This window comes from Bubalus bubalis, chromosome 3, assembly GCF_019923935.1.
Source record: "Bubalus bubalis isolate 160015118507 breed Murrah chromosome 3, NDDB_SH_1, whole genome shotgun sequence".
Taxonomy (NCBI): domain Eukaryota; kingdom Metazoa; phylum Chordata; class Mammalia; order Artiodactyla; family Bovidae; genus Bubalus; species Bubalus bubalis.
In genome coordinates, this window is record NC_059159.1 from 33,723,519 (window position 1) to 33,747,254 (window position 23,736).

The window sequence follows — 23,736 nt, forward strand, 5'->3', positions numbered from 1 at the left end:
CTTCCACACCTGGAGCTGGACTTAGAGCTGTTCCAAAATCAACACTTAGAGTTGAAAGCAACCCCTTAAAAATTTTTCTTGGAGTAAAATATCCCCTTTAGCTTACCCCCACTTGCCTGCTCTAGGCCCCTAAACCTGGGCCTAGATTCCACAGGAACTGGGTTAATCCCAAGAGCTTTTGAATCTGGCCCCTGTTTGAATAGAGATAATAGGCTGGGCCCCTCAGAGTCAAGAGCCCCTCAGCCCCGCCTCAGCAGCCCTGGTCTCCCCAGCCCCTGCAGCCATGAGTTCTGATGCGGAGATGGCCATTTTCGGAGAAGCAGCTCCCTACCTGCGGAAATCGGAGAAGGAAAGAATCGAGGCTCAGAACCGCCCATTCGACTCCAAGAAAGCCTGCTTTGCAGTGGATGTTAAGGAATTGTACGTGAAGGGTATGATCCAGGGCAGGGAAAACGACAAAGTCACGGTCAAGACCCTCGATGACCGGGTAAGTGTTGATCTCAGATGTTCTTGCTAACGTGGGCATCCTCCTTCATCCTCTGGAGTAGAATATTAGAAATTGCATGCTGATCCATAGCAACCTGATAACAGAACAAGACTTCCATTGATCTACTTTATGGTAACACGGCAGGTGAACACTGCTTTGACACACACCTTTGCCCCGTCTCTTCCTTTCTCCAAGGACTTGAGCTTTGAGAGTTTTTGTGAGGTTTGCTCTGGGGAAAGGGGAAGGCGGTGGTGAAAGATGTCGGACTATTGAAGGGAGAGATGGATGAAGACTGCTGCTGGATGGGTGAATATTCCACACAGAACTCTCTAGGCTGCGGTGTGACTTAGAGAGGGAGCTCCAGGGGCAATGCCTAGTTTACTACAGAGAATTACAGAGCACCGTTCAAGGTGGCTGAGATGGTAAAGAATCTGCCTGCAATACAGGAGACCCAGGTTCAAACCCTGGATTGAGAAGATCCCCTGGAGAAGGGAATGGCTACCCTCTCAGTATTATTGCCTGGAGAATTCCATAAAGAGGAGCCTGGCAAGCACATGTATCCATAGGGTTACACAGAGTCAGACATGACTGAGTGACGAACACTTTCACTATTTAATTCAGTACTTACTGGAAAACTACCACATCTAGGTCACTGTGTCCACCACTTTGCAAAGGTGAGAAAATCTCAGTAACCATTTCCCCAAAGCTTATCATCCAGGATAGGTATCAAGAGTACATGACGGGTACAAATGGCAGTTCACAAATCCAAGCATACAAAACAGGTGATTACTATTGTTGTTGACTTAACCTCTGATGTTAGTCTCTTTAAAAAGGGCCAGAAATAAATTTTCTTGAGTTACTATTGGGGTCCACTCCCGAGAGTCGTGCCACATTTTCAGTAATATCATATTGGGTCTCACTGTCCCCCTAAAGGATCTGTTAAGAAGCAAGCCCTGAATCTTCAAGACTCACAGATTTTTCCATCTCCCTTGTGCTACTTTGGGTGTCTCTCTCTTTAGTGTAGGGCAGTGGAGCAGAAGGGCCTAATTTCCTCTAGAGATGTGGCCTTTACCAGCAAATCTCATTCTTTTTTCAGTAAAACCCTCAAAGCTCTTCTAAGGATATAGGTTTATGGCAAAGACTAGAAAGGCTTACTGGCTGTTTCTCTTTTGTGCACTAGTTTCTACCTTTCCTGAGTAATGGAGTGCCAGCTGTATGCTTAAAAGGAGGGAAAAACAGAGAAGGGAAAATTAGTTATTAGTCTCAAAATACTGTTTGGCCATTGGAGAAGGAAATGGCAACCCACTCCAGTGTTCTTGCCTGGAGAATCCCAGGGAGAGGGGAGCCTGGTGGCTGCCGTCTATGGGGTCACACAGAGTTGGACACGACTGAAGTGACCTAGCAGCAGCAGCATGGACCATACTCCAAGTCCAATGTTTGAACTATTAGAGCAGAGGTGCAAGGCATTCTGGAAGCCTTGAAAAGACAGGGGAAAGCAGAGACAGGTCATGGATGAGGGAGCACCTAAGAGGAGCTTTGAAGGTAGCTAGACATAATTTCAATGTAGATATTCCAGACAAAGGGACCCATGTGAATAGAGATATTGAGGTGGAGATGTACCAAATATGCTGGAAGAGTTCTTTCCAGTACTCCAAGCTTGAGCTCACCGTAGCACTCACAGCAAATGGGGTACATAGAGACAAGCTGCTCTGGCCTTGGCCATCCTGAGTACCCCCTGGCCACCCTGAGGTTGAAGGGCTCTACAGCTTTGCACAGGTGTAACCCACTCCTGGCACAGAATGGCACACTGACTTAGGGGCATCAGACCAGAGCTGGTTACACAGTTTGACCAGACGTAGATTCAATAAGAACAGGTATTTATGGACCATCTCTGGGCACAGATATGATCCATGACACTATCCATGGTAATGGGGTCATCACACCACAATACCTCACCACTTTCTCCACACTGGTAGCATGGATGCTGAACATTGGCTCTCCCACTCATCACCTGCCTTTCCTCTCAATATCCAGACACTCACTCTCAACAGTGAACAGGTGTTCCCCATGAACCCTCCCAAGTTTGACAAGATCGAGGACATGGCCATGATGACCCACCTGCATGAGCCCGCTGTGCTCTACAACCTCAAAGAGCGTTATGCAGCCTGGATGATCTATGTGAGTTTGTTCTCATGGCCCCTGTTCATGCAGGCGGTTAACATTTTGAAAACCAGTATTAATGTCCTCATGAAACAATTATATTCCTTTTTTTTATGGTGCAGACATATTCAGGCCTCTTCTGCGTCACCGTCAACCCCTACAAGTGGCTGCCGGTGTACAACCCCGAGGTGGTGGCAGCCTACAGGGGCAAAAAGCGCCAGGAGGCCCCGCCCCACATCTTCTCCATCTCTGACAACGCCTATCAGTTCATGCTGACTGGTAATTTCCATTTTTTATGTATTTATTTTTGGCTGTGCTGGGTCTTTCGGAAAAGGCAATGGCAACCCACTCCAGTACTCTTGCCTGGAAAATCCCAGGGACAGGGGGGCCTGGTGGGCTGCAGTCCATGGGGTCGCTAGGAGTTGGACACGACTGAGCGACTTCACTTTCACTTTTCACTTTCATGCATTGGAGAAGGAAATGGCAACCCACTCCAGTGTTCTTGCCTGGAGAATCCCAGGGACGGGGGAGCCTGGTGGGCTGCCGTCTATGGGGTCGCACAGAGTCGGACATGACTGAAGCGACTTAGCAGCAGCAGCAGCAGCATCAGCAGCAGTGCTGGGTCTTCATTGCTGCACACGGGCTTTCTCTAGTTGCTGCGAGCAGGGGTCATTCTCTAGCTGTGGTGCTCAGGCTTCTCATGACAGAGGCTTCTCACCTACTCCAGTATGATTGCATCTTTAAAGACATCTGCAATGACCCCATTTCCAAATAAGGTCACATTTTGAGGTATTAAGGGTTGGGACCTCAACCTATGAACTTCACATTTCAACCTATTGTAAATGGAAAACCATTGTCACCTTCAAGTAAAAGGGAAAGGTAAAAGAAAAATGCAGTGACAACAAATAAGCATCCATAAGTCTAATTATTAATAGGAGCTATGGATTCTTACAAGTTCTGGGTCTGAGACTTGCGTTTTTGTGGTTGCTGTTGTTAAAATGGGAGATAAGAAAGTGCTAGTGAGGAGATAAAGATCTGTGAACGAGAAGAACTTTCACACCGTGGGACTCACTGTTACATCCCATGCTGCCCACGTTACACATCCTACGTTTGGGAAATCTGCACAAATTGTCTCAAAGAAGATTGTGTATGTTTAGTTGCTCAGACATGTCTGACTTTTTGTGACCCCATGGACTATAGCCTGCCAGGCTCCTCTGTCCTTGGGATTTTCCTGGCAAGAATATTGGAGTGGGTTGCCAATCCAAGGATCAAACCTACATCTCGTGCTTGGCAGGTGGATTCTTTACTGCTGAGCCACTAGGGAAGCCCTAAAGATTAGATATACCCAAATCATCACACCACTATTTATGGTAAACTCAGAACTGGACCCCAGGGGCTCTACCCACCCCTACCCAGTGTTGCCTTATTTGTACATCCTGCCTCTTGGTTGGTCACTGATTCTGTTCCGCTTCCCTCTGTATTTCTAGATCGAGACAACCAGTCCATCCTCATCACGTGAGTAACCCATGTCTGCTCTAGGATGACTTGGAAGAGGGCCATCCATCCCTTCTACTCTCCTTTATCTCACTTACTTTTTTAAAATATATATTTTATTCAAGTATAGTTGATTTACAATGTTGTGTTAACTTCTCCTGTACAGCAAAGTGATTCAGGTATATATGTGTATATATTCTTATATATACAATAAGAATATATACTATGTATGTGTATATATTCTTATATACACAATTCTTATATATGCCATTGTATATATACAATATATTTTCATATTTTTCCATCATGGTTTATCACGGGATATTAAATATTGTTTCCTGTGCTATACGGTAGGACCCAGGTGCTTATCCATCCTACATATAATAGTTTGCATCTTCTAATCCAAAACTTCCGGTCCATCCATCTTTCATCTCCCCTCTCCTGTTGGGCCTCTTTCCACCCATGGGTCTGTTCTCTATGTCTGCATATCTCACTTTTAAATCAACAGTGGAGAATCTGGAGCTGGGAAGACGGTGAACACCAAGCGTGTCATCCAGTACTTTGCAACAATTGCAGTCACTGGAGACAAGAAGAAGGAGCAGCAGCCAGGCAAGATGCAGGTGAGCAGCCTCCTGCCCCTGGAAGGCTTCTGGAATAAGTACAACTTAAATCTTGGGTGAGCACTAGGTATTCTGTGCAGGGCTCTGTGCTCAGCACAGATGCACAGGAAGAGGTCTTGCCTGGGAGTACTTAGGGGACAAGACAAGAAATGGCTCCACCTCGTGGACTCAGGCTCTAGCACAGGCCCCATCAGCAACAGCCCAATGACCTTGACCATCTCCACATCCTCCTCTGGAGAAGGAGTGGTTTAGGCCAGAGGTTCTCAGAGGATTGCTAGGCTCCCCACCCAGGATTTCTGCTTGAAATTCCTATCTCACCTTCACAGTCCTGGCAGGTTGCATTTCTCTCACTTTCCCACTCTTCATGCAGCTGGTCTAGGGACCACACTTTGAGAACCACTGGGCTGGACAATAGTTTCCAGAGAGCCAGAAAGATAAGCAATCATGCATGGAAGGGGGAGGGGGGGGTGAAAGCTCTGCTTTCCGTGAGAGGACTTTTAAATAATAATTCTCATGAAATATTTTATGCAACTTAAAAATATTTTCAAGACCCACTGTTTCTATCACATGGGTCACTTTCGTTGCTCACAGTCTAAATTCTACTTCTGAACCCAAATATCTATGTAAATGGATCCTGGTGCAGGCAGTAACACAGGTTCTGTACTCTAAAAATCTGTATTTTATAATGAAATGTTGTCAGAGAAAAAAGGCGGTCTGGGAAATCGAGATGGAGTGGATAGCACTCCAAACAGGAATCTGGTGTGGCCAGAAGTCACTGTGATGCTGTGCTAAAACCCTCTCTGGGATGAGACCTTGAAGCCTCCTTCAGTAGAGTAGAGATGGGCTTCTGGGTACTTTCACTTTCTGCACCGGCCACCAGCCTGGACTGTGTGACATCTCTCCCTAATCCCTTCCCAGAGCAAGCATACTTTAGAGTCACCAAGAAATTACTTCAGAAGATGTCCACAGTCCTCCCTTTTCCTCTTCTCTTATTTTTAGGGAACCCTGGAAGATCAGATCATCCAGGCCAATCCCCTCCTGGAGGCTTTTGGAAACGCCAAGACTGTGAGGAATGACAACTCCTCGAGATTTGTAAGACTCATTCCAACTGTCAACAGCCCCCAGAAACCAAACCCTCTCCTCCAGTGCTGGATGTGAGAAAATGGCCACACAAACTAGGGTATTCCCGGCCTCATCTACCCGCAAGTGATTCAGATCAAGCTGCCCAATCAGGATATTCTGATACACTTCCAAGAACATGCTGGCTTGTTCCCAGCACAGGGAGGATTTAGCTATCCTTCCCTAACTAATCCACATCACCTTAGAGCATCCTGGGGCTTCCCAGGTGGCACTAGTGGTAAAGAATCCACCTGACAATGCAGGAGACACGAGAGAAGTGGGTTCGATCCCTGGGTTGGCAAGATGCCCTGGAGGAAGGCACAGCAACCCACTCCAGTATGCTTTCCTGGAGAATCCCATGAACAGAGGAGCGTGGCAGGCTACAGTCCATGGGGGTCGCAAAGAGTCAGACACAGCTGAAGCTACTTAGCACGCACATACACACACAAGAGCATCCTGAAGTCACAATGACTCAAATTCCACAAGTACAGAGCAATTTCTTTATGCAAAAATTGGTCTTTTGGAGTGGAATCATTTTAAAATGCAGAAGTCCATTGAGCAACATCCACTGACTTACTAGCCATGAAAACCTTAGCATGAAGTTAGCAGAATTGACCTCCTCCAAGTCAGGAGGACGAAAAACCTGGTGAAGACAGCAGAGCTCAAAAATTGGGGAAAAGTTTAAATCGAAGGCTGTGCCCCATCCTTCAACATTTCACTTAGGATTAGCTCAACCGAAGAGGCATTTACCTTCGACATTGGCAAATAAACAAATATCCAGTCTTCTATTGAATTTCACTGGCCAGAGGAGCAAGTGCCCGAGGCACTTCCATTAAGGAGCTAAAACTCCTGAGAACCCAACACATAATTCACATAAACCTTGGCTGATCCTTCATTAGCTCTGCTTTAGGCTTCATTCAGAAAATATCAGAGAATATCACTGAGTACAGTAGATTCCAGAGTCTGTGGGTGAACAAGCAAGGCGGTATTTTTGCCCTCGAATCTGCTCACAGAATGGTAGAGACCAATTAAATGAACAGTGTAAGGAGGGAATATACACACACATACACATGCGTACATACACACACACACACACACATATATATATATATATATATATATATATATATATATACTATATGTAATTTCACCTCTGACTACCCCAAACTGAGTGAACCCAGGTGCTGAGTGGGTCTTTAGGGAGCCAGCTCCTCCTGGGAGCTAGGTTTGCCTGTAGTAAACAGTAAGGGGATATGAGGCAAGAAATCTCAGAAGTAGCACCCAGAGGCAAAAAAGAAGTCAGTTATTCTAACCAGGTTATCAATGCAAAGATGTTATGGAGAGTTTGAGCAAGACAGAGACCAAGGAGGCAGTCAGGTGAGAGGTGGTCCCAAGAGAGAGTTGAGAGGGAGCTCACAGGCATCCCCAGAGCTAAAGGGACAGAGCCATGGGCTTTGGGCAGAGCTATCTGAGGCTTGGCTGAACTGGTGTGGGAACCGGATGCCAAGCAAATGGAGAGAAAGAAGTCTTCAGGCTTCTGGCATCACCCTTGTTGACCCTACATGTCCCACCATCCACAGTCACACCTAACAGAGGCTGCAACAGTACCATGCAAATAAAATAGCCACATGTCAGTCTCTCAGTGGTTCTCTTTGCAACCCCATGGACTGTAGCCCATCAGGCTCCTCTGTCCATGGAATTCTCCAGGCAAGAATCCTGGAGTGGGTAGCCCTTCCCTTCTACAAGGGATCTTCCTGGCCCAGGGATCGAACCCAGGTCTCCCGCATTGCAGACAGATTCTTCACTGTCTGAGCCACCAGGGAAGCCCAGAATAACCATGGTGTTTGTCAATCTGTCGTTGGACAGGGGAAGTTCATTCGGATTCACTTTGGAGCCACAGGAAAGCTGGCGTCAGCAGACATTGAAACCTGTGAGTCCAAACACACACCTTGAATTTGGCCCCAGGGTCATCTCCTGGGGAACATAAAAATCACATTACTTTTTGTTACCTTAGATCTCTTAGAAAAATCCAGGGTGACGTTTCAGTTATCCAGTGAGAGAAGCTATCATATTTTTTACCAAATCATGTCCAACAAGAAGCCAGAACTCATCGGTAAGTTTCCTTAGTTACAATTCTTATCTTCCAAACCAGTCTCATTGGAAAAATCCCAGAGTCAGTTGTGCATAAGATGCTAAAGGGATCTTCCTGCTCCACAGACCTGCTTCTCATTTCAACCAACCCCTTTGACTTCCCCTTCGTGAGCCAGGGAGAGGTCACCGTGGCCAGTATCGACGACAGTGAGGAGCTGTTGGCCACTGATGTAAGTATTCTGTGTGTTTATTTACTTAAGTGAGGAATTGTTGAATTTGTGAACTGGGAGGCATCCATGATCTCACAAAGAAGCTGGGACAGAAGGATGCTCAGTGATTAGACCCAAGGTCTTGGAGAATTTGGACAGATGGCACCCTGCCCCCACTTCAGAAAACTCCAGAAATGGGAATAACTGAAAGTTCTCCAAAACAGGCCTTCAGTTCCATTCTGCAGCCTTTCAGGGTATAACGTTTGCATGGATAATGGATAAGTTATTGTTCAAAGTCTTTAGGATACAAGACCATCTACATGGTTCTTTAAGAAAATCTAGAAAATACAGAAAAGTCTAAAGCAGGAAAATTCAGCCCCACTCTGCAGTAGCTGCCCCATTCCCCCATCTACCTGCCCTCGGGCTCACAGGAAGCACACCTGTCAGGCCTCTGGCCTTTAGCCTTGGGGAGCATCTCCAGAGTCAAATATAACTAAGTGCATTGAGCACTTACATGTGCTGCTGCTGCTGCTGCTGCTGCTAAGTCGCTTCAGCTGTGTCCGACTCTGTGAGACCCCATAGACAGCAGCCCACCAGGCTCCGCCGTCACTGGGATTCTCCAGGCAAGAACACTGGAGTGGGTCGCCATTTCTTTCTCCAATGCATGAAAGTGAAAAGGGAAAGTGAAGTTGCTCAGTCATGTCCAACTCTTCATGACCCCATGGACTGTAGCCTACCAGGCTCCTCTGTCCATGGGAGTTTCTAGGCAAGAGTACTGGAGTGGGGTGCCGTTGCCTTCTCCCTTACATGTGCTAGGAACTGAAAAAAGCTTTGCCTGCATCATCTCCTTTAAGCATCAACAAAACCTCTAGGATTGGCCCCACTGTTGCCCCCATTTCATAAAGGTAGAAGCTGAGTCTTAGGGGAAAAAAACTCACAATTTGCCTGAAGACAATTTGTAAACAACTGTCTGAACCCAGATCTGCCCAACCCTGAACTTACATTTTTAACTAAAATACATCTCAGAGTAGTACATCTCTACCCCTGAGTGGCTCCACCCTCTCAGAAGCTGTAAGAGCTTTTAGAGAAGGGTCTCATCTAATACCCCAGGGGCCCTGTCCAGGGCCCAGCTCCCTGGCTTTCATTTTCTGCCATTTCCAGGTGATGCTGATTGTTTTTAAGGCAAGGAGAAAATGCTCATGATCAATAAACTTCAGTTAACGTCAGTCTGGCTATTGTATATTTTTAACCAGGTTTCCTCACCAGGTTTCTCCAGCCTTTACCACCTGGGGAGGAAGCTTAGTGACTGACACAAGGCGTCTCAGCACCCCTCCACCTCCCAAAAGTCCCTCCTGTTGTGTTGGCCACTCAGTCATGTCCTCCTCTCTGTGATTCCATGGACTGCAGCCCGCCAGGCTCCTCTATCCATACGATTTTCCAGGCAAGAATCCTGGAGTGGGTGACCATTCCCTTTTCTAGGTGATCTTCCCGACCCAGGGATCAAACCCAGGGCTCCTGCATTGCAGGTGGATTCTTTACCGTCTGAGCCACCAGAGAAGCCAAGGCCCTCCTAAGGAATTCTAAAAATTCCCAAAGTGATATCTCAGGTCCTCACAGGTGACCCCAGCTGTCAGGGGCTGCCGTTGCTCCCCCCTCCCAAGGAGAGTCTTCAGGGCAGTGGTTTACCTATGGCCAGAATGGAGGGGGACAGTTGTCTCCAAGAGACTGCATTCTCCAGTAATGCTTCCACTGGCGTCCTTTTAGCTTTTAGCCAGAGTTCTTTCTCTCTTTATCTGTAGCCACCCGCTCCTAGGACACAGACATGCACCAGCTGGGGTGGGATATGGATTCTAGGGCCTCAGAATCTCCCCTCCCTCAGTTTCTGATGCAGACTCTCCCTCCCTCACAAGGGAGTGCCACCCTGGAGTGCCTCCCTCTGCAATACCGTCCTACTGACACAGACCTGGTCTGTACCATCAGCTCCCCAGACACATCCAGACCTGTTTCAAATCCATCCCTACACATTGCTGCAAACTCTCTTAGAATATCAATTCTTCACCTGGTTCAGTTCAGTTCAGTTCAGTCGCTCAGTCGTGTCTGACCCTTTGCAACCCCGTTGAATGCAGCACGTCAGGCTTCCCTGTCCATCACCAACTCCAGGAGTCCACCCAAAACCATGTCCATTGAGTCGATGATGCCATCCAGCCATCTCATCCTCTGTTGTCCCGTTTGCCTCCTGCCTTCAATCTTTCCCAGCATCAGGGTCTTTTCAAATGAGTCAGTTCTTCACATCAGGTGGCCAATATTGGAGTTTCAGCTTCAACATCAGTCCTTTCAATGAACATTCATAACTGATTTCCTTTAGTATTGACTGGTTGGATCCCCTTGCAGTCCAAGGGACTCTCAAGAGTCTTCTCCAACATCACAGTTTAAAAGCATCAATTCTTCAGCACTCAGCTTTCTTTGTAGTCCAACTTTCACATCCATACATGACTACTGGAAAAACCATAGCTTTGACTAGATGAACGTTTGTTGGCAAAGAAATGTCTCTGATTTTTAATATGCTGTCGAGGTTGGTCATAACTTTCCTTCCAAGGGGCAAGTGTCTTTTAATTTCATGGCTGTAGTCACCATCTGCAGTGATTTTGGAGCCCAAAAAATTAAAGTCTGTCATTGTTTCCCCTGTTTCCCCATCTATTTGCCATGAAGTGATTAGACCAGATGCCATGATCTTAGTTTTCTGAATGTTGAGCTTTAAGCCAACTTTTTCAGTCTCCTTTTTCACGTTCATCAAGAGGCTCTTTACTGCTTCACTTTCTGCCAGAAGTGTGGTGTTATTTGCATATCTGACGTTACTGATATTTCTCCCAGTAATCTTGATTCCAGTTTGTGCTTCACCCAGCCCAGTGTTTTTCATGATGTGCTCTGCAAATAAGTTAAATAAGCAAGGTGACAATGTACAGCCGTGATGTACTCCATTCCTGATTTGGAACCAGTCTATTGTTCCATGTCCAGTTCTAACTGTTGCTTCCTGACCTGCATACAGTTTTCTCAGGAGGCAGGTCAGGTGGTTTGGTATATACATCTCTTGAAGAATTTTCCACAGTTTGTTGTGATACACACAGTCAAAGGATTTGGCATAGTCAATAAAGCAGATGTTTTCTGGAACTCTCTCATTTTTCAATGATACAATGGATGTTGGCAATTTGATCTCTGGTTCCTCTGCCTTTTCTAAAACAAGCTTGAACATTTGTAAGTTCATGGTTCACATACTGTTGAAGCCTGGCTTGGAGAATTTTGAGCATTACTTTACTAGCATGTGAGATGAGTGTAATTGTGTGGTAGTTTGAGCATTCTTTGGCATTGCCTTTCTTTGGGACTGGAATGAAAACTGACCTTTTCCAGTCCTGTTCTCAGCCACTGCTGAGTTTTCCAAATTTGATGGCATATTGAGTGCAGCACTTTCACAGCATCATCTTTTAGGATTTGAAATAGCTCAGCTGGAATTCCATCACCTCCACTAGCTTTGTTCATAGTGATGCTTCCTAATGCCCACTTGACTTCGCATTCCAGAATGTCTGCCTCTAGGTGAGTGATCATACCATCATGATTATCTGGGTCATGAAGATCTTTTTTGTATAGTTCTTCTGTGTATTCTTGCCACCTCTTCTTAATATCTTCTGCTTCTATTAGGTCCATACCATTTCTGTCCTTTATTGTGCCCATCTTTGCATGAAATGTTCCCTTGCTATCTCTAATTTTCTTGAAAAGATCTCTAGTCTTCCCATTCTATTGTTTTCCCCTATTTCTTTGCATTGATCACTGAGGAAGGCTTTCTTATCTTGCTATTCTTTGGAACTCTGCATTCAGATGGGTATATCTTTCCTTTTCTCCTTTGCCTTTCGCTTCTCTTCTTTTCACCGCTATTTGTAAGGCCTCCTCAGACAACCATTTTGCCTTTTTGCATTTCTTTTTCTTGGGGATGGTCTTGATCACTGCCTCCTGTACAATGTCACGAACCTCCATCCATAGTTATTCAGGCATTCTATCAAATCTAATCCCTTGAATCTATTTGTCTCTTCCACTGTATAATCATAAGGGATTTGATTTAGGTCATACCTGAGTGGTCTAGTGGTTTTCCCTACTTTCTTCAATATAAGTCTGAATTTGGCAATACGGAGTTCATGATCTGAACCACAATCAGCTCCCAGTCTTGTTTTTCCTGACTCTGTAGAGCTTCTCCATCTTTGGCTGCAAAGAATATAATCAATCGGATTTCAGTGTTGACCATCTGGTGATGTCCATGTGTAGAGTCTTCTCTTGTGTTGTTGGAAGAGGGTGTTTGCTATGACCAGTGTGTTCTCTTGGCAAAACTCTATTAGCCTTTGCCCTGCTTCATTCTGTATTCCAAGACCAAATTTGCCTGTTACTCCAGGTGTTTCTTGACTTCCTACTTTTGCATTCCAGTCCCCTACAATGAAAAGGACATCTTTTTGGAGTGTTAGTTCTAGAAGGTCTTGTAGGTGTTGGTAGAACCATTCAACTTCAGGTTCTTCAGCATTATTGGTCAGGGCATAGACTTGGATTACTGTGATATTGAATGGTTTGCCTTGGAAATGAACAGAGATCATTCTATCATTTTTTTTAAAATTTTATTTTGAGATTGCATCCAAGTACTACATTTTGGACCTTTGTTGACTATGAGGGCTACTCCATTTGTTATAAGGGATTCTTGCCCACAGTAGTACATATAATGGTCATCTGAGTTAATTCACCCATTCCAGTCTGTTTTAGTTCACTGATTCCTAAAATGTCGATGTTCACTCTTGCCATCTCCTGTTTGACCACTTCCAATTTGCCTTGATTCATGGACCTAACATTCCAGGTTCCTATGCAATATTGCTCTTTATAGCATCAAACTGTACTTCCATCACCAGTCACATCCACAAATGAGTCTTGTTTTTGCTTTGGGTCCATCTCTTCATTCTTTCTGGAGTTGTTTCTCAACTGATCTCCAGTAGCATATTGGGCTACTGTTCATGGGGTTCTTAAGGCAAGAATGGGAGAAAGCAATGGCACCCCACTCCAGTACTCTTGCCTGGAAAATCCCATGGACGGAGGAGACTGGTAGGCTGCAGTCCATGGAGTCGCTAAGAGTTGGACACTACTGAGCGACTTCACTTTCACTTTTCACTTTCATGCATTGGAGGAGGAAATGGCAACCCACTCCAGTGTTCTTGCCTGGAGAATCCCAGGGACGGTGGGGCCTGATGGGCTGCTGTCTATGGGGTCGCACAGAGTTGGACACGAGTGAAGCGACTTAGCAGCAGCAGCAGCAAGGCAAGAATACTAAAGTGGTTTGCCATTCCCTTCTCCAGTGGACCATGTTTTGTCAGAACTCCCCACCATGACCCGTCCATCTTGGGTGGCCCCTACATGGCATGGCTCATAGTTTCATTGAGTTAGACAAGGCTGTGGTCCATGTGATCAGATTGGTTAGTTTTCTGTGATTGTGGTTTTCATTCTGTCTGCCCTCTGATGGAGAAGGAAAAGAGGCTTATGGAAGTTTCCTGATGGGAGAGACTGACTAAGGGGAAAACTGGGTTTTCACCTGGAAATCTTGAAAAATCTGTGCACCTATAAGGTTTTCGTAGGGACTTAATGAGATAACATAGGGATGGTGTTGTTCACTTTAAAAATAGTCACCGCCTAAAATGTTGAGAGTTATGTTTTATTCGGCAGGAATTTTTAGGACTTCAAGCCCAGGAGGCAGCATCTCAAATAACCTGAGACAACTGCTCGAAGGAGGCTGGGGGGCCGGGGGTTGGGCGGTGGGGGGAGGGGTGATGGGGGAGGTTGAGGGGGGAAGTCAGGTTATAGAGAAGCTTTACAACAAAGGTCAGGTAGTCTGAACATGAAAAGATGATTGTTAATTTTAAAAAAGCAGATATCCAAACTTAAGGAATGTAGGGCTTTTCTATGTATGGGAAGGTGCAAGAGTCTGGACTCACTGAAATCATTCCTTTCATATGCGCCTCAGCTCTCTGGAGCCAGTATCCTGTATTTTCACATCCTGAGTTTCCTTAGCGCTTACTGGCTCTTGAAGGAGGGCTGCCGTCGCTGATGGCTGTGGTATCTTTTGCTTACTGATACCGCAGGAAATATTCCATTTATCAGTGCCTAGTGCCCTCCCTAGCTCCTTTCACATTTGAAAAATTGCCTTTTCCCTTCCATTTCTAATATTCTATGATGCCATGTCATTGCTATTCTGAACAACACTGGAATTCCTAGATGGCAACGCCAAGCTCACAAGCTCTTGGATAGCATCCATGAGCCTGCCTCCTCCCAGAATCACACAATCGTTCCCAATGGCCTCGTCCAGAAAACAGCCCCACATCTATGCACATTAGGACAGGACTCAAATCAGTGCTCACTGGATGGAAGCAAACAGATAATTCACATTTTCTTCCCATAATCTCCACCCACCCACACAAACACGGTCAATGAAAGAAATGGTTTTTAACCCCTAACTTACCATACGCCACCTGTCATCCACTTATTGGGGTAATGCCGTCTCGTGTGCTCTACAAAATGCCAGGAAAGAGCTGCACTGGGATCCCTGAGGTCTGCTGTGACGGCTGTCCTTCTCTCTAATTCCCAGAATGCCATTGACATCCTGGGCTTCAGCTCAGAGGAGAAGGTCGGGATCTACAAGCTGACGGGCGCCGTGATGCACTACGGGAACATGAAGTTCAAGCAGAAGCAGCGGGAGGAGCAGGCAGAGCCAGACGGCACAGAAGGTATCACACATGGGAAGGGGATGAGGTTCAGCTCTCCACGCACAGAGTCGGACACAACTGACGCAACTTAGCAGCAGCCGCAGCAATCAGAAGAATAATGGTAGAAAGTGAAGTCCCTCAGTCGTGTCCAACTCTTTGCGACCCCATGGAATGTAGTCTACCAGGCTGCTCTGTCCATGGTATTTTCCAGGCAATAGTACTGGAGTGGATTGCCATTTCCTTCTCCAGGGGATCTTCCCAACCCAGGGATTGAACCCAGGTCTCCCACATCGTAGACATACGCTTTACCATCTGAACAAAGAGTAAAATACGCAGTTGGTCTCTTAGTAAGTCCTTAACAAACACTGCCCTGAATTTTTATTAACGTGACTCCCCAACCAGCAATGAGGTGATGGTCCCAACCAAGGAGGAGCTTGGGAACCAGCATGCGTCTACTTCTCAATGAGCTCAAGGCAAGAGCCCAGGCTCATTCCAAAGTCCACCGAACTAGTGAACTTTGTGAAATTGCCAGTATTCAACTGAACTTGACCATCTCCAAATACTTGCAGGCAAGATTTTGTACTTCTCTCTCAAGTATTTGCATGGCACATTGAGCTCCCCTGGTGGCTCAAACAGTGAAGAATCTGCCTGCAATGCAGGAGACCCGGGTTTGATCCCTGGGTCAGGAAGATCCCCTGGAGAAGAGAATGGCAACCCACTCCAGTATTCTTGTCTGGAGAATTCCATGGACAGAGGAGCCTGATGGGCTACAGTCTATGGGGCTGTAAAGAGTTGGACACGACTGATGATTAACACTTGTAAAAATTAGGAATGTGTTCAACTTATATTAATTGTCCAAATGGTGCTTCCTTCACCTATACACCATGTTGTTGTATTATCAGATTCCAACAGTACTAAGTAGCTATATATTTTTTGTTGAAATTTAAATTTCAAGTTTGTCAAAATTGACCTATTACTAAAGACTATCTATTATAGAAAGTAAAATGAAAGTTCTTGAAAACCCAGGACCCTGAATTATGGGGTCAGAACTCCAGTGCAGGCCTGGGACTTGTAGGAAAATATAAAAACATCCCAAAGGACTATAGACAATACTTCTGGGAGGACCCAAGGCCTGACTGCATGTTTTAGCAGCTGCTGGCTGTGTGACACCGCTTCTTCGTTTCCTTCAGTGGCTGACAAGGCTGGGTACCTGATGGGTCTGAATTCCGCAGAAATGCTGAAAGGCCTGTGCTGTCCAAGGGTGAAGGTTGGGAACGAATATGTCACAAAAGGGCAAAACGTCCAGCAGGTAAATGGAAATGCTCTGAATCCAATCAACTCGAGTGTTTTTCTGTTTTCAATCTCATCCTGAAGTTCTTTCAGTTGCAGGGCTCAGAAAAACATATGCAACTGGCTACAGCATGGAAAAGGAATTCATTCTTCAGGCTCAGGGTAACTCAAGGAGGGCCTTGGTGCTATGAGGGCCTGGGACCAGGCAGTGAAGAGCCCTCTGGAGCCAGGCAGCCTCCTTCTCAGGGACTCTAGACTGTCTTCTCTCTCCTGCTCTCTATTCTCACTAGGCGGATAAGCTTTCCTTACCTCCCCTACCTGTGACCACCCCAGAGCTCCCAAGTTTACATTTTCGTGGTTGCATCCTCATCCTGAGACCAACATCTTTTTGATCCCAATTCCAAATTCTCAGGAGAGACACTCTGTTTTACCCAACTTGGAGCAAATGTCCACAACTGGTTCAATTAGGTGTGGGCAGGGCTAGAGTCATGTGTTATATCCATGCTTGGTAGAAAATGAGCTTTGTAAATGGAATTGACCTCATGAACTGAGAAAATGCCTTGAGATAGATTTAATGTTAGGTTAAACTGTATGAAATTGCCAGTATCCTGCTGCCTTTGACTTTCAAGGCATCCACTTTGTAGGTTTCATAAAAATACTAATTTGAGGGTTGAGTGGATGATCCTTTTTCAAGGTGACCAATTCGGTAGGCGCTCTGGCCAAAGCCGTCTATGAGAAGATGTTCCTGTGGATGGTCACCCGCATCAACCAGCAGCTGGACACCAAGCAGCCCAGGCAGTACTTCATCGGGGTCTTGGACATTGCTGGCTTTGAGATCTTTGATGTGAGTTGTTTGGGTAAATTATAGACCTCAAAGGGCCCTTCTGCTTTGTGCCTGCTCTGTTGAATCACCCCTGGATTTTCCAGACTCACTTAAATTATTTGGTATCTGAAACATCCAGTTCAACAGTCTGGAGCAGCTGTGCATCAACTTCACCAATGAGAAACTGCAACAGTTTTTCAACCACCACATGTTCGTGCTGGAGCAGGAGGAGTACAAGAAGGAAGGCATCGAGTGGGAGTTCATCGACTTCGGGATGGACCTGGCCGCCTGCATCGAGCTCATCGAGAAGGTAAGAAACACTGCTCCCCGGGGCAGCTCCTCATCTGCTGGGCCACCCCCTCTTTGCTCTAACGCTTCTCTGCTAACAGACTGGCTCCCTAAACCCATGTCCCCAGGCTCTGAACCTTCAGAGAGCTGAATTCCCAGTGCAGAAAGGGTAAATGTTTGGAAAGCTCCCAGAATCTGTTCAGACAATTAAAGAGGTATGTGAGCGATTAAGATCCAAGGGCTCAGTGATCCCCAAGAATGTGAATGAAGCCCATAGGTGACTGGGCATTTCATACATACCTGAATTGTCCAAGGAGGAGGGACCATGGAGCAGTGGGCTTCCTGGAGGAATGTTACTATGAAAAGAGGATGATATTAACTTTTTAAAAAGGAATTCCCATCACATTTTGAGCACTGGTTGTGTTGGAAGCTTGTCTTCCTAAGGTGGCTACTGAAAAACCCAGATTTTATTGCTTAAAATATTACTCATATGATTTTTATGTCTATGTATGGAAGGAAATGGCAACCCACTCCAATAGTCTTGCCTGGAGAATTCCATGGACAAAGGAACCTGGCAGGCTACAGTCCATGGGGTCGCAAAGAGTCGGACACGACTCAGCAACTGTCACTCACTCACTCATGCAACTTTACATTTTTTGTAAATTTGTTCCTAAAAGGGAGTAAGTTGGGGAAATATAGCTTTTATTTTTCCTTCCTATGTAAGGAAAAACTTAGTTCTTCCCTGCTGTGTGTTTCTCTTCTATGAATTTGCTTTACCACTCACACAGAGCACTTCATTTTTGATATTTCTGGTCACCAAACATATGGAGGTTTTTCCTCATGACAGCAAGCAATCCTCTGCAACATTAACTGGTCATCCTACAATTTAACTCAGTTCTGGCACTCTCTACCCAGAGAGGCCAAGATCAAGCAGTAGGTCCCCGGGTATCCTATAACTTCTCACCTCATTGGCTATAAATCAGTTTCTCACAACCCTGTCCTCAGGTTTAATTAATTTACTAGAGGGGTTCACAGAGCGCAGGAAAACAGTTACATTTACCAGTTTATTAAAGGGTTTGATAAAGAAAACAGATGAGGGATTTCCCTGGTGGTCCAGTGGTTAAGACTCTGTGCTTCCAATCCTGGGCGCCTGAGTCTGATCCCTGGTTGAGGAACTAAGATCCCACATGCCACATATTATGCCCAAAATAATAAATAAAATAAAAAGTAAATAAAAAAAAATTTTTTTAAGGGTACAGATGAAAAGCCAGATGAAGAGACATATGGGATGGGATCTGGGAGGGTCCCAAATGCAAGTGTTTCTGTCCCCCACCCTCCCAGTGTGGACATGTTTGCCAACCTGGAAGTTCTCAAAATCACCTACAGCTAGGATTTTATGGATGCTTCCTCATGTAGGCACAATCAATCATTAGCTGCATTTCCAGCCCCTCTCCCCTCTCTGGTGGATGGGGGAGGGGATGAAAATCCCAAGCTTCTCATCATGGCTTAGTCTTTCTGGTGACCAGCCCTCAGCCAGGGGCCCCCACCCCAGAGTCACCTCAAGAGAACAACAGATGCTCTAGTACTCTTCTCACTAGGACATTTTACAAAGGCTTTGGAAGCTCTTTGCCAGGAACCAGGGACAGAGACCAGTATATATATTTTCTATTATCTCACAAAGAGCTGCACTTACATACGTGCAATTTCATTCCATGCTTTTTTTGCTCAGCAAACATTAAATAAGCACCTACCATGCTGCTGTGCTTAATGTCAAGCACTATTCTGTCGGCACCAAGCAGACCGACAGCCTCGTTCTCGCAGCACTGACATCCCAGTGCTCCTAGTAAGAGTGACAGCACCAAAGAGGTTGCCCTTGGCTCCTCCCGAAGATGGAGTCACTGGGGACGCACTAGTGAACGCTGAGGACAGTCTATCATCCTCCCTCCAGCCTATGGGCATCTTCTCCATCCTGGAAGAGGAGTGCATGTTCCCCAAGGCCACGGACACCTCCTTCAAGAACAAGCTGTATGACCAGCACCTGGGCAAGTCCAACAACTTCCAGAAGCCCAAACCTGCCAAGGGCAAGGCTGAGGCCCACTTCTCCCTGGTGCACTACGCGGGCACCGTGGACTACAACATCGCCGGCTGGCTGGACAAGAACAAGGACCCCCTGAATGAGACGGTGGTCGGGCTGTACCAGAAGTCTTCGCTGAAGCTGCTGTCCTTTCTTTTTTCCAACTATGCTGGTGCAGAAGCAGGTGACATCCTTTTTTAAAATCCCCCCTTGTGGAAACGATGTAATCACTCACAGCTCATGAAGAACCAGTAATTGGACATGAGCTTCAGAATGACTTTGATTTGCCCGTTTCTGTGTTTCTTTCTCCTACTTCTATTCTTCCTCTTCCTTAAGAGTTTCAGTTCTAATCATATGACCCACAATTCTACTCTTGGGTATACATCCCCCCCCAATAAAACCACTAATTTGAAAAGATATATGCACCCCAATATTTATAGCAGCATTATTACAATTGCCAAGGTATGGAAGCAACCTGTGTCTATCACCAGATAAACACATAAAGAAGACATGGTAATATCTTGTATGTGTGTGTACACACACATATAATGGGATATTACTCAGCCATAGAAAAGAAGGAAACATTGCCATTGCAGCAACAAGGATGGAGTTGGAGGGCCTTAAGCTAAGAGAAATAAGTCAGACAGAGAAAGACAAATACTGTATGATATCACTGACTTGTGGAATCTTAAAAAACCAAAATCATAGAAACAGAGATCGGATTTGTGGTTGCCAGAGGTGCGAGGTGAGAGCTGGGGAAAAATTGGGTGAAGGGGGTTAAAAGGTGTGTACTTATGATTATAACATAAATAAGTTCTGTGGTTGCAATGCACAGTGTAGCAACGATAGTTAATGACTCTGTATTGTATATTTGAAAGCTGCTAAGAGAGTAGATTTTAAAAGCGCTTAACCCAAGAAAAAAATTAATTATGGAGGTGATAGACATTAAGTAGCAGTGATCATTTTGCAGTATATACAAATATCAAATCATTCCTTTGTACACCTTAAATTTATGCAATGTTATATGTCAGTTACAGCTCAATAAAATGGGTGGGGGTGGGTAGGAAGGCCACCACTGTGTCCTCAGGACTCACCAGACATACCCCCCTTTGTCTGTCTGTCTCCAGGCGACTCCGGGGCAAGCAAGAAGGGCGGGAAGAAGAAGGGCTCCTCCTTCCAGACGGTGTCCGCCGTGTTCAGGGTTTGTTTTTCACACCTTCCACATTCAGTTGTTTTTCTGCCCAGTGAAACAGCCTTTGGAAAAGTAAATGTGCTTCTTCTGGTTTGTGTCCCAGGAAAATTTAAACAAATTGATGACCAATTTAAGGAGCACTCACCCTCACTTTGTGCGATGTCTGATTCCCAATGAGACTAAGACACCTGGTGAGTGAGAACCCACCAGCACAGGACTCCCTGAAACATACGCAAAATCCCGTGGCGGGTGTGCACACGTGTGTGTGTGCATGTGTCGGTGAGTCTGTGTGCATGTGTGTGTGTGCTTCCCTGAGGACGGGGTCATGATAGCCTTTATCTCTTTTCGGTCTATGAAATAGGGCTCCCAGATTTAACAAATTAAAAATATGAGACCCCTCCCCATTAAATTCAAATTTCAGATGAGACAGTGAAAATTTTCATAGTATAAATATGCAATATTTGGGATATACTTACACTGAAATAATTATTTTACTGTTTCTCTGAAATTCAAGTTCAACTGGGCATCATTTATTTCACCTATATCCCTACTATGAAATTATTTCCAAAATATTATGTATTGGGTTGGCCAAAAAATTTGTTCAAGGATTCCATAAGATGTTACATACAAACTCTTTGGCCAACCCATCATCAACTCAATGGACATAAATCTGAGCAAACTCTGGGAGATAGTGAAGGACAGAGAAGCCTGGTGTGCTGCAGTCTGTGGGGTCACAAAGAGTCGGACATGACTAAGTGAACAACAACAACACCACATATATAGGTACATTATATTCATAACTTTCATAAGGTTCTTAAAAACTCCCCCTCCCCCTAAAAATGAAGAGCCACTATACTTGGCAAATAATCAACTTAGGTCTTCCATAATAAAAGCAGAATCAATAACAGCTGTTTTCTGAGCCTACTACAGTCATAATTATTATGTTATGTATTACAACATTATTATGTCACTGCTTATAACAGTTCACTGCAAGATAAGTGTGCTTATCTCCATTCCATAAGTGAGAAAATCGAGAATCAGAGACCAGGCCTATAGACATAGCACACCGTGCAGTACAGCAGCCCTTTAACCATCCCCAACCTTGGATTCACAAATATTCTTGGAGTAGGGCTGAGTTTCAGGGCTCCTTGTCACAAAGAAAAGAACAATACACTGTGGCTATGCAGCAGCTCACTGATCAGCCAAGCTGTTCCATCCCAAAGGCGGGGCTTCCGGCATCAAGTCCTGCTTCAGCAACATTGCAGGAAAGCAGATGATGCAGGAAACAGCCCAGCTCCACCCGCGACTGCTCAAGGGCCCGCAGCCGAGTCCTTTAGCTTTCTGGTCTATAAAAGCAGGCTTGAATGGCACTTTACTGATTCATTCACTTAGTTATTTACTCACTTATTTACTGAGTGAAAGTGATAGTCACTCAGTCGTGTCCAACTCTTTACAGTCCCATGGACTATTATAGCCTGCCAGGCTCCTCTGTCCATGGAATTCTCCAGGCAAGAATACTGGAGTGGGTAGCCATTCCCCTCTCCAGGGGATCTTCCTGACCCAGGGATCAAATCCAGGTCTCCTTCATTGCAGGCAGATTCTTTACCCTATGAGCCACCAGGGAAAATTAACCCCCTTCACCCTCCTTAGAGGGTTGTTGGGAGAATTAAATAAGCCAGTACATGTACAGCATTTAAAACAGGACCAATCATAAGAGAAAAAATTGTAACTGTGTATGGTGATGGGGGCTAACTGGGCTTCTTGCAGCAATCATTTCATAATTATATACAAATATGGTTGTACACCTGAAACTAATAAAATGTTATATGTCAATGATGCCTCGATTTTTAAAAAAATGCTAGTCGATAGCACTAAAACAGTAGTTGTAGGTGAATTTAAATAAACTCTGTCAGCTCATGATTGATGAGGCAGACGAAAATATGTAGGAGTGCATGCAATATAATAAATTATACGGTCAACCTCGTCAAAATATCAAACACAGCAATGACAGAGGAGGCTTCTTTGCATATTCTCATGAAACCCTTACACATGATTACTTATTAGGCCACCAAGGAAAATAATAAAAACAAAACAATATAGGGAAAATACATTATGAACACTCAGCAAATGTTGGCTGTCAATTATAGTAATAATAAAAACTGTTGTTATTATGAGAATAATAATGATGAGAGACATTTCTAGACCAAGACAACCATTCTGTCTTCACCAGAGTCAAGAGCGATGAACAGGGCAAAGATTAATATTTTGGCTTTTAGTCCCATGGTTATGGGGTGCTAGAGTCTCCCCAGGATGTTGAGATTATTTCTACTGGCACCAAACCTTCCCATTCGAGTCTGGGTATCCAGGGGTCTCGTGGTGCCCAGATCATCAGAGAAAACAGTGGAAAAGCCGCTAACAGGCCCTGGGCTCCTCTCTCCCCAGGCGTGATGGACCACCACCTGGTCCTGCACCAGCTGCGCTGTAACGGGGTGCTGGAGGGCATCCGCATCTGCAGGAAGGGCTTCCCCAGCCGGATCCTCTATGGCGACTTCAAACAGCGGTAGGTCGCCTGCCTTTGCAGCTCTCTCCTTTGGAGGGTACCTTCTGCATCCCCCAAAGGCACTCCTGCAGCTGGGTGTTGGGTGAGCTCCCAAGGTTTCCATAGCATTCTTCTGCTGGGGCGACGAGCCTTTGCACAGAGCAAGGGCTGGACCAGCCCAAAGTAATCCCAAGATCAGAGCCCAGACCACTCAAGCCCGACTGGGACTCCAGACCAGAGTTTCTCAACCCCTGCACTGTGGACATTTGGGGCTAGATAATCCTTTATCGTGAGGACTGTCCTGTGTGTTACATGATTTTAGCAGCACCCCTGGCCTCGACCCGCACCGCCTCAATCTCAGACATCGCCCAATGTTCCCCAGTTGAGATTCCCTGCCCTAGACCAACGCTCTCCTCCCAACTGCCATCTGAGCCCACAAGTCCAGGCCTTGCCCAGGGGGACAGGTGAGAAGAGGACACTCTAGAATGACCACTAGCCTGCAAGTCACAGCTGATTTCAAGGCTCTATAAGTCAGATAAGTCATCTCCTCTGAAAGCACCATCCCAGCCAT

The 23,736-nt window shown here is 45.6% G+C and overlaps 1 protein-coding gene across 1 annotated transcript in view; it reads left to right on the plus strand.

The window, feature by feature from the left end:
* Nucleotides 1–283: 283 nt before the first annotated feature.
* LOC102390996 (myosin-13) overlaps nucleotides 284–23,736 on the plus strand; it is a 51,037-nt gene continuing 27,584 nt past the window's right edge. Inside the window, exons 1-17 of the mRNA XM_025280553.3 lie at nucleotides 284–487; nucleotides 2,522–2,665; nucleotides 2,770–2,926; nucleotides 4,135–4,162; nucleotides 4,650–4,761; nucleotides 5,761–5,853; nucleotides 7,747–7,810; nucleotides 7,895–7,993; nucleotides 8,098–8,201; nucleotides 14,842–14,980; nucleotides 16,150–16,268; nucleotides 16,944–17,093; nucleotides 17,212–17,382; nucleotides 19,309–19,618; nucleotides 20,562–20,635; nucleotides 20,730–20,817; nucleotides 23,069–23,186. Of these exons, the coding sequence (XP_025136338.3) occupies nucleotides 284–487; nucleotides 2,522–2,665; nucleotides 2,770–2,926; nucleotides 4,135–4,162; nucleotides 4,650–4,761; nucleotides 5,761–5,853; nucleotides 7,747–7,810; nucleotides 7,895–7,993; nucleotides 8,098–8,201; nucleotides 14,842–14,980; nucleotides 16,150–16,268; nucleotides 16,944–17,093; nucleotides 17,212–17,382; nucleotides 19,309–19,618; nucleotides 20,562–20,635; nucleotides 20,730–20,817; nucleotides 23,069–23,186 (2,174 nt within the window). The remainder of the gene's footprint in view (nucleotides 488–2,521; nucleotides 2,666–2,769; nucleotides 2,927–4,134; nucleotides 4,163–4,649; nucleotides 4,762–5,760; nucleotides 5,854–7,746; nucleotides 7,811–7,894; nucleotides 7,994–8,097; nucleotides 8,202–14,841; nucleotides 14,981–16,149; nucleotides 16,269–16,943; nucleotides 17,094–17,211; nucleotides 17,383–19,308; nucleotides 19,619–20,561; nucleotides 20,636–20,729; nucleotides 20,818–23,068; nucleotides 23,187–23,736) is intronic.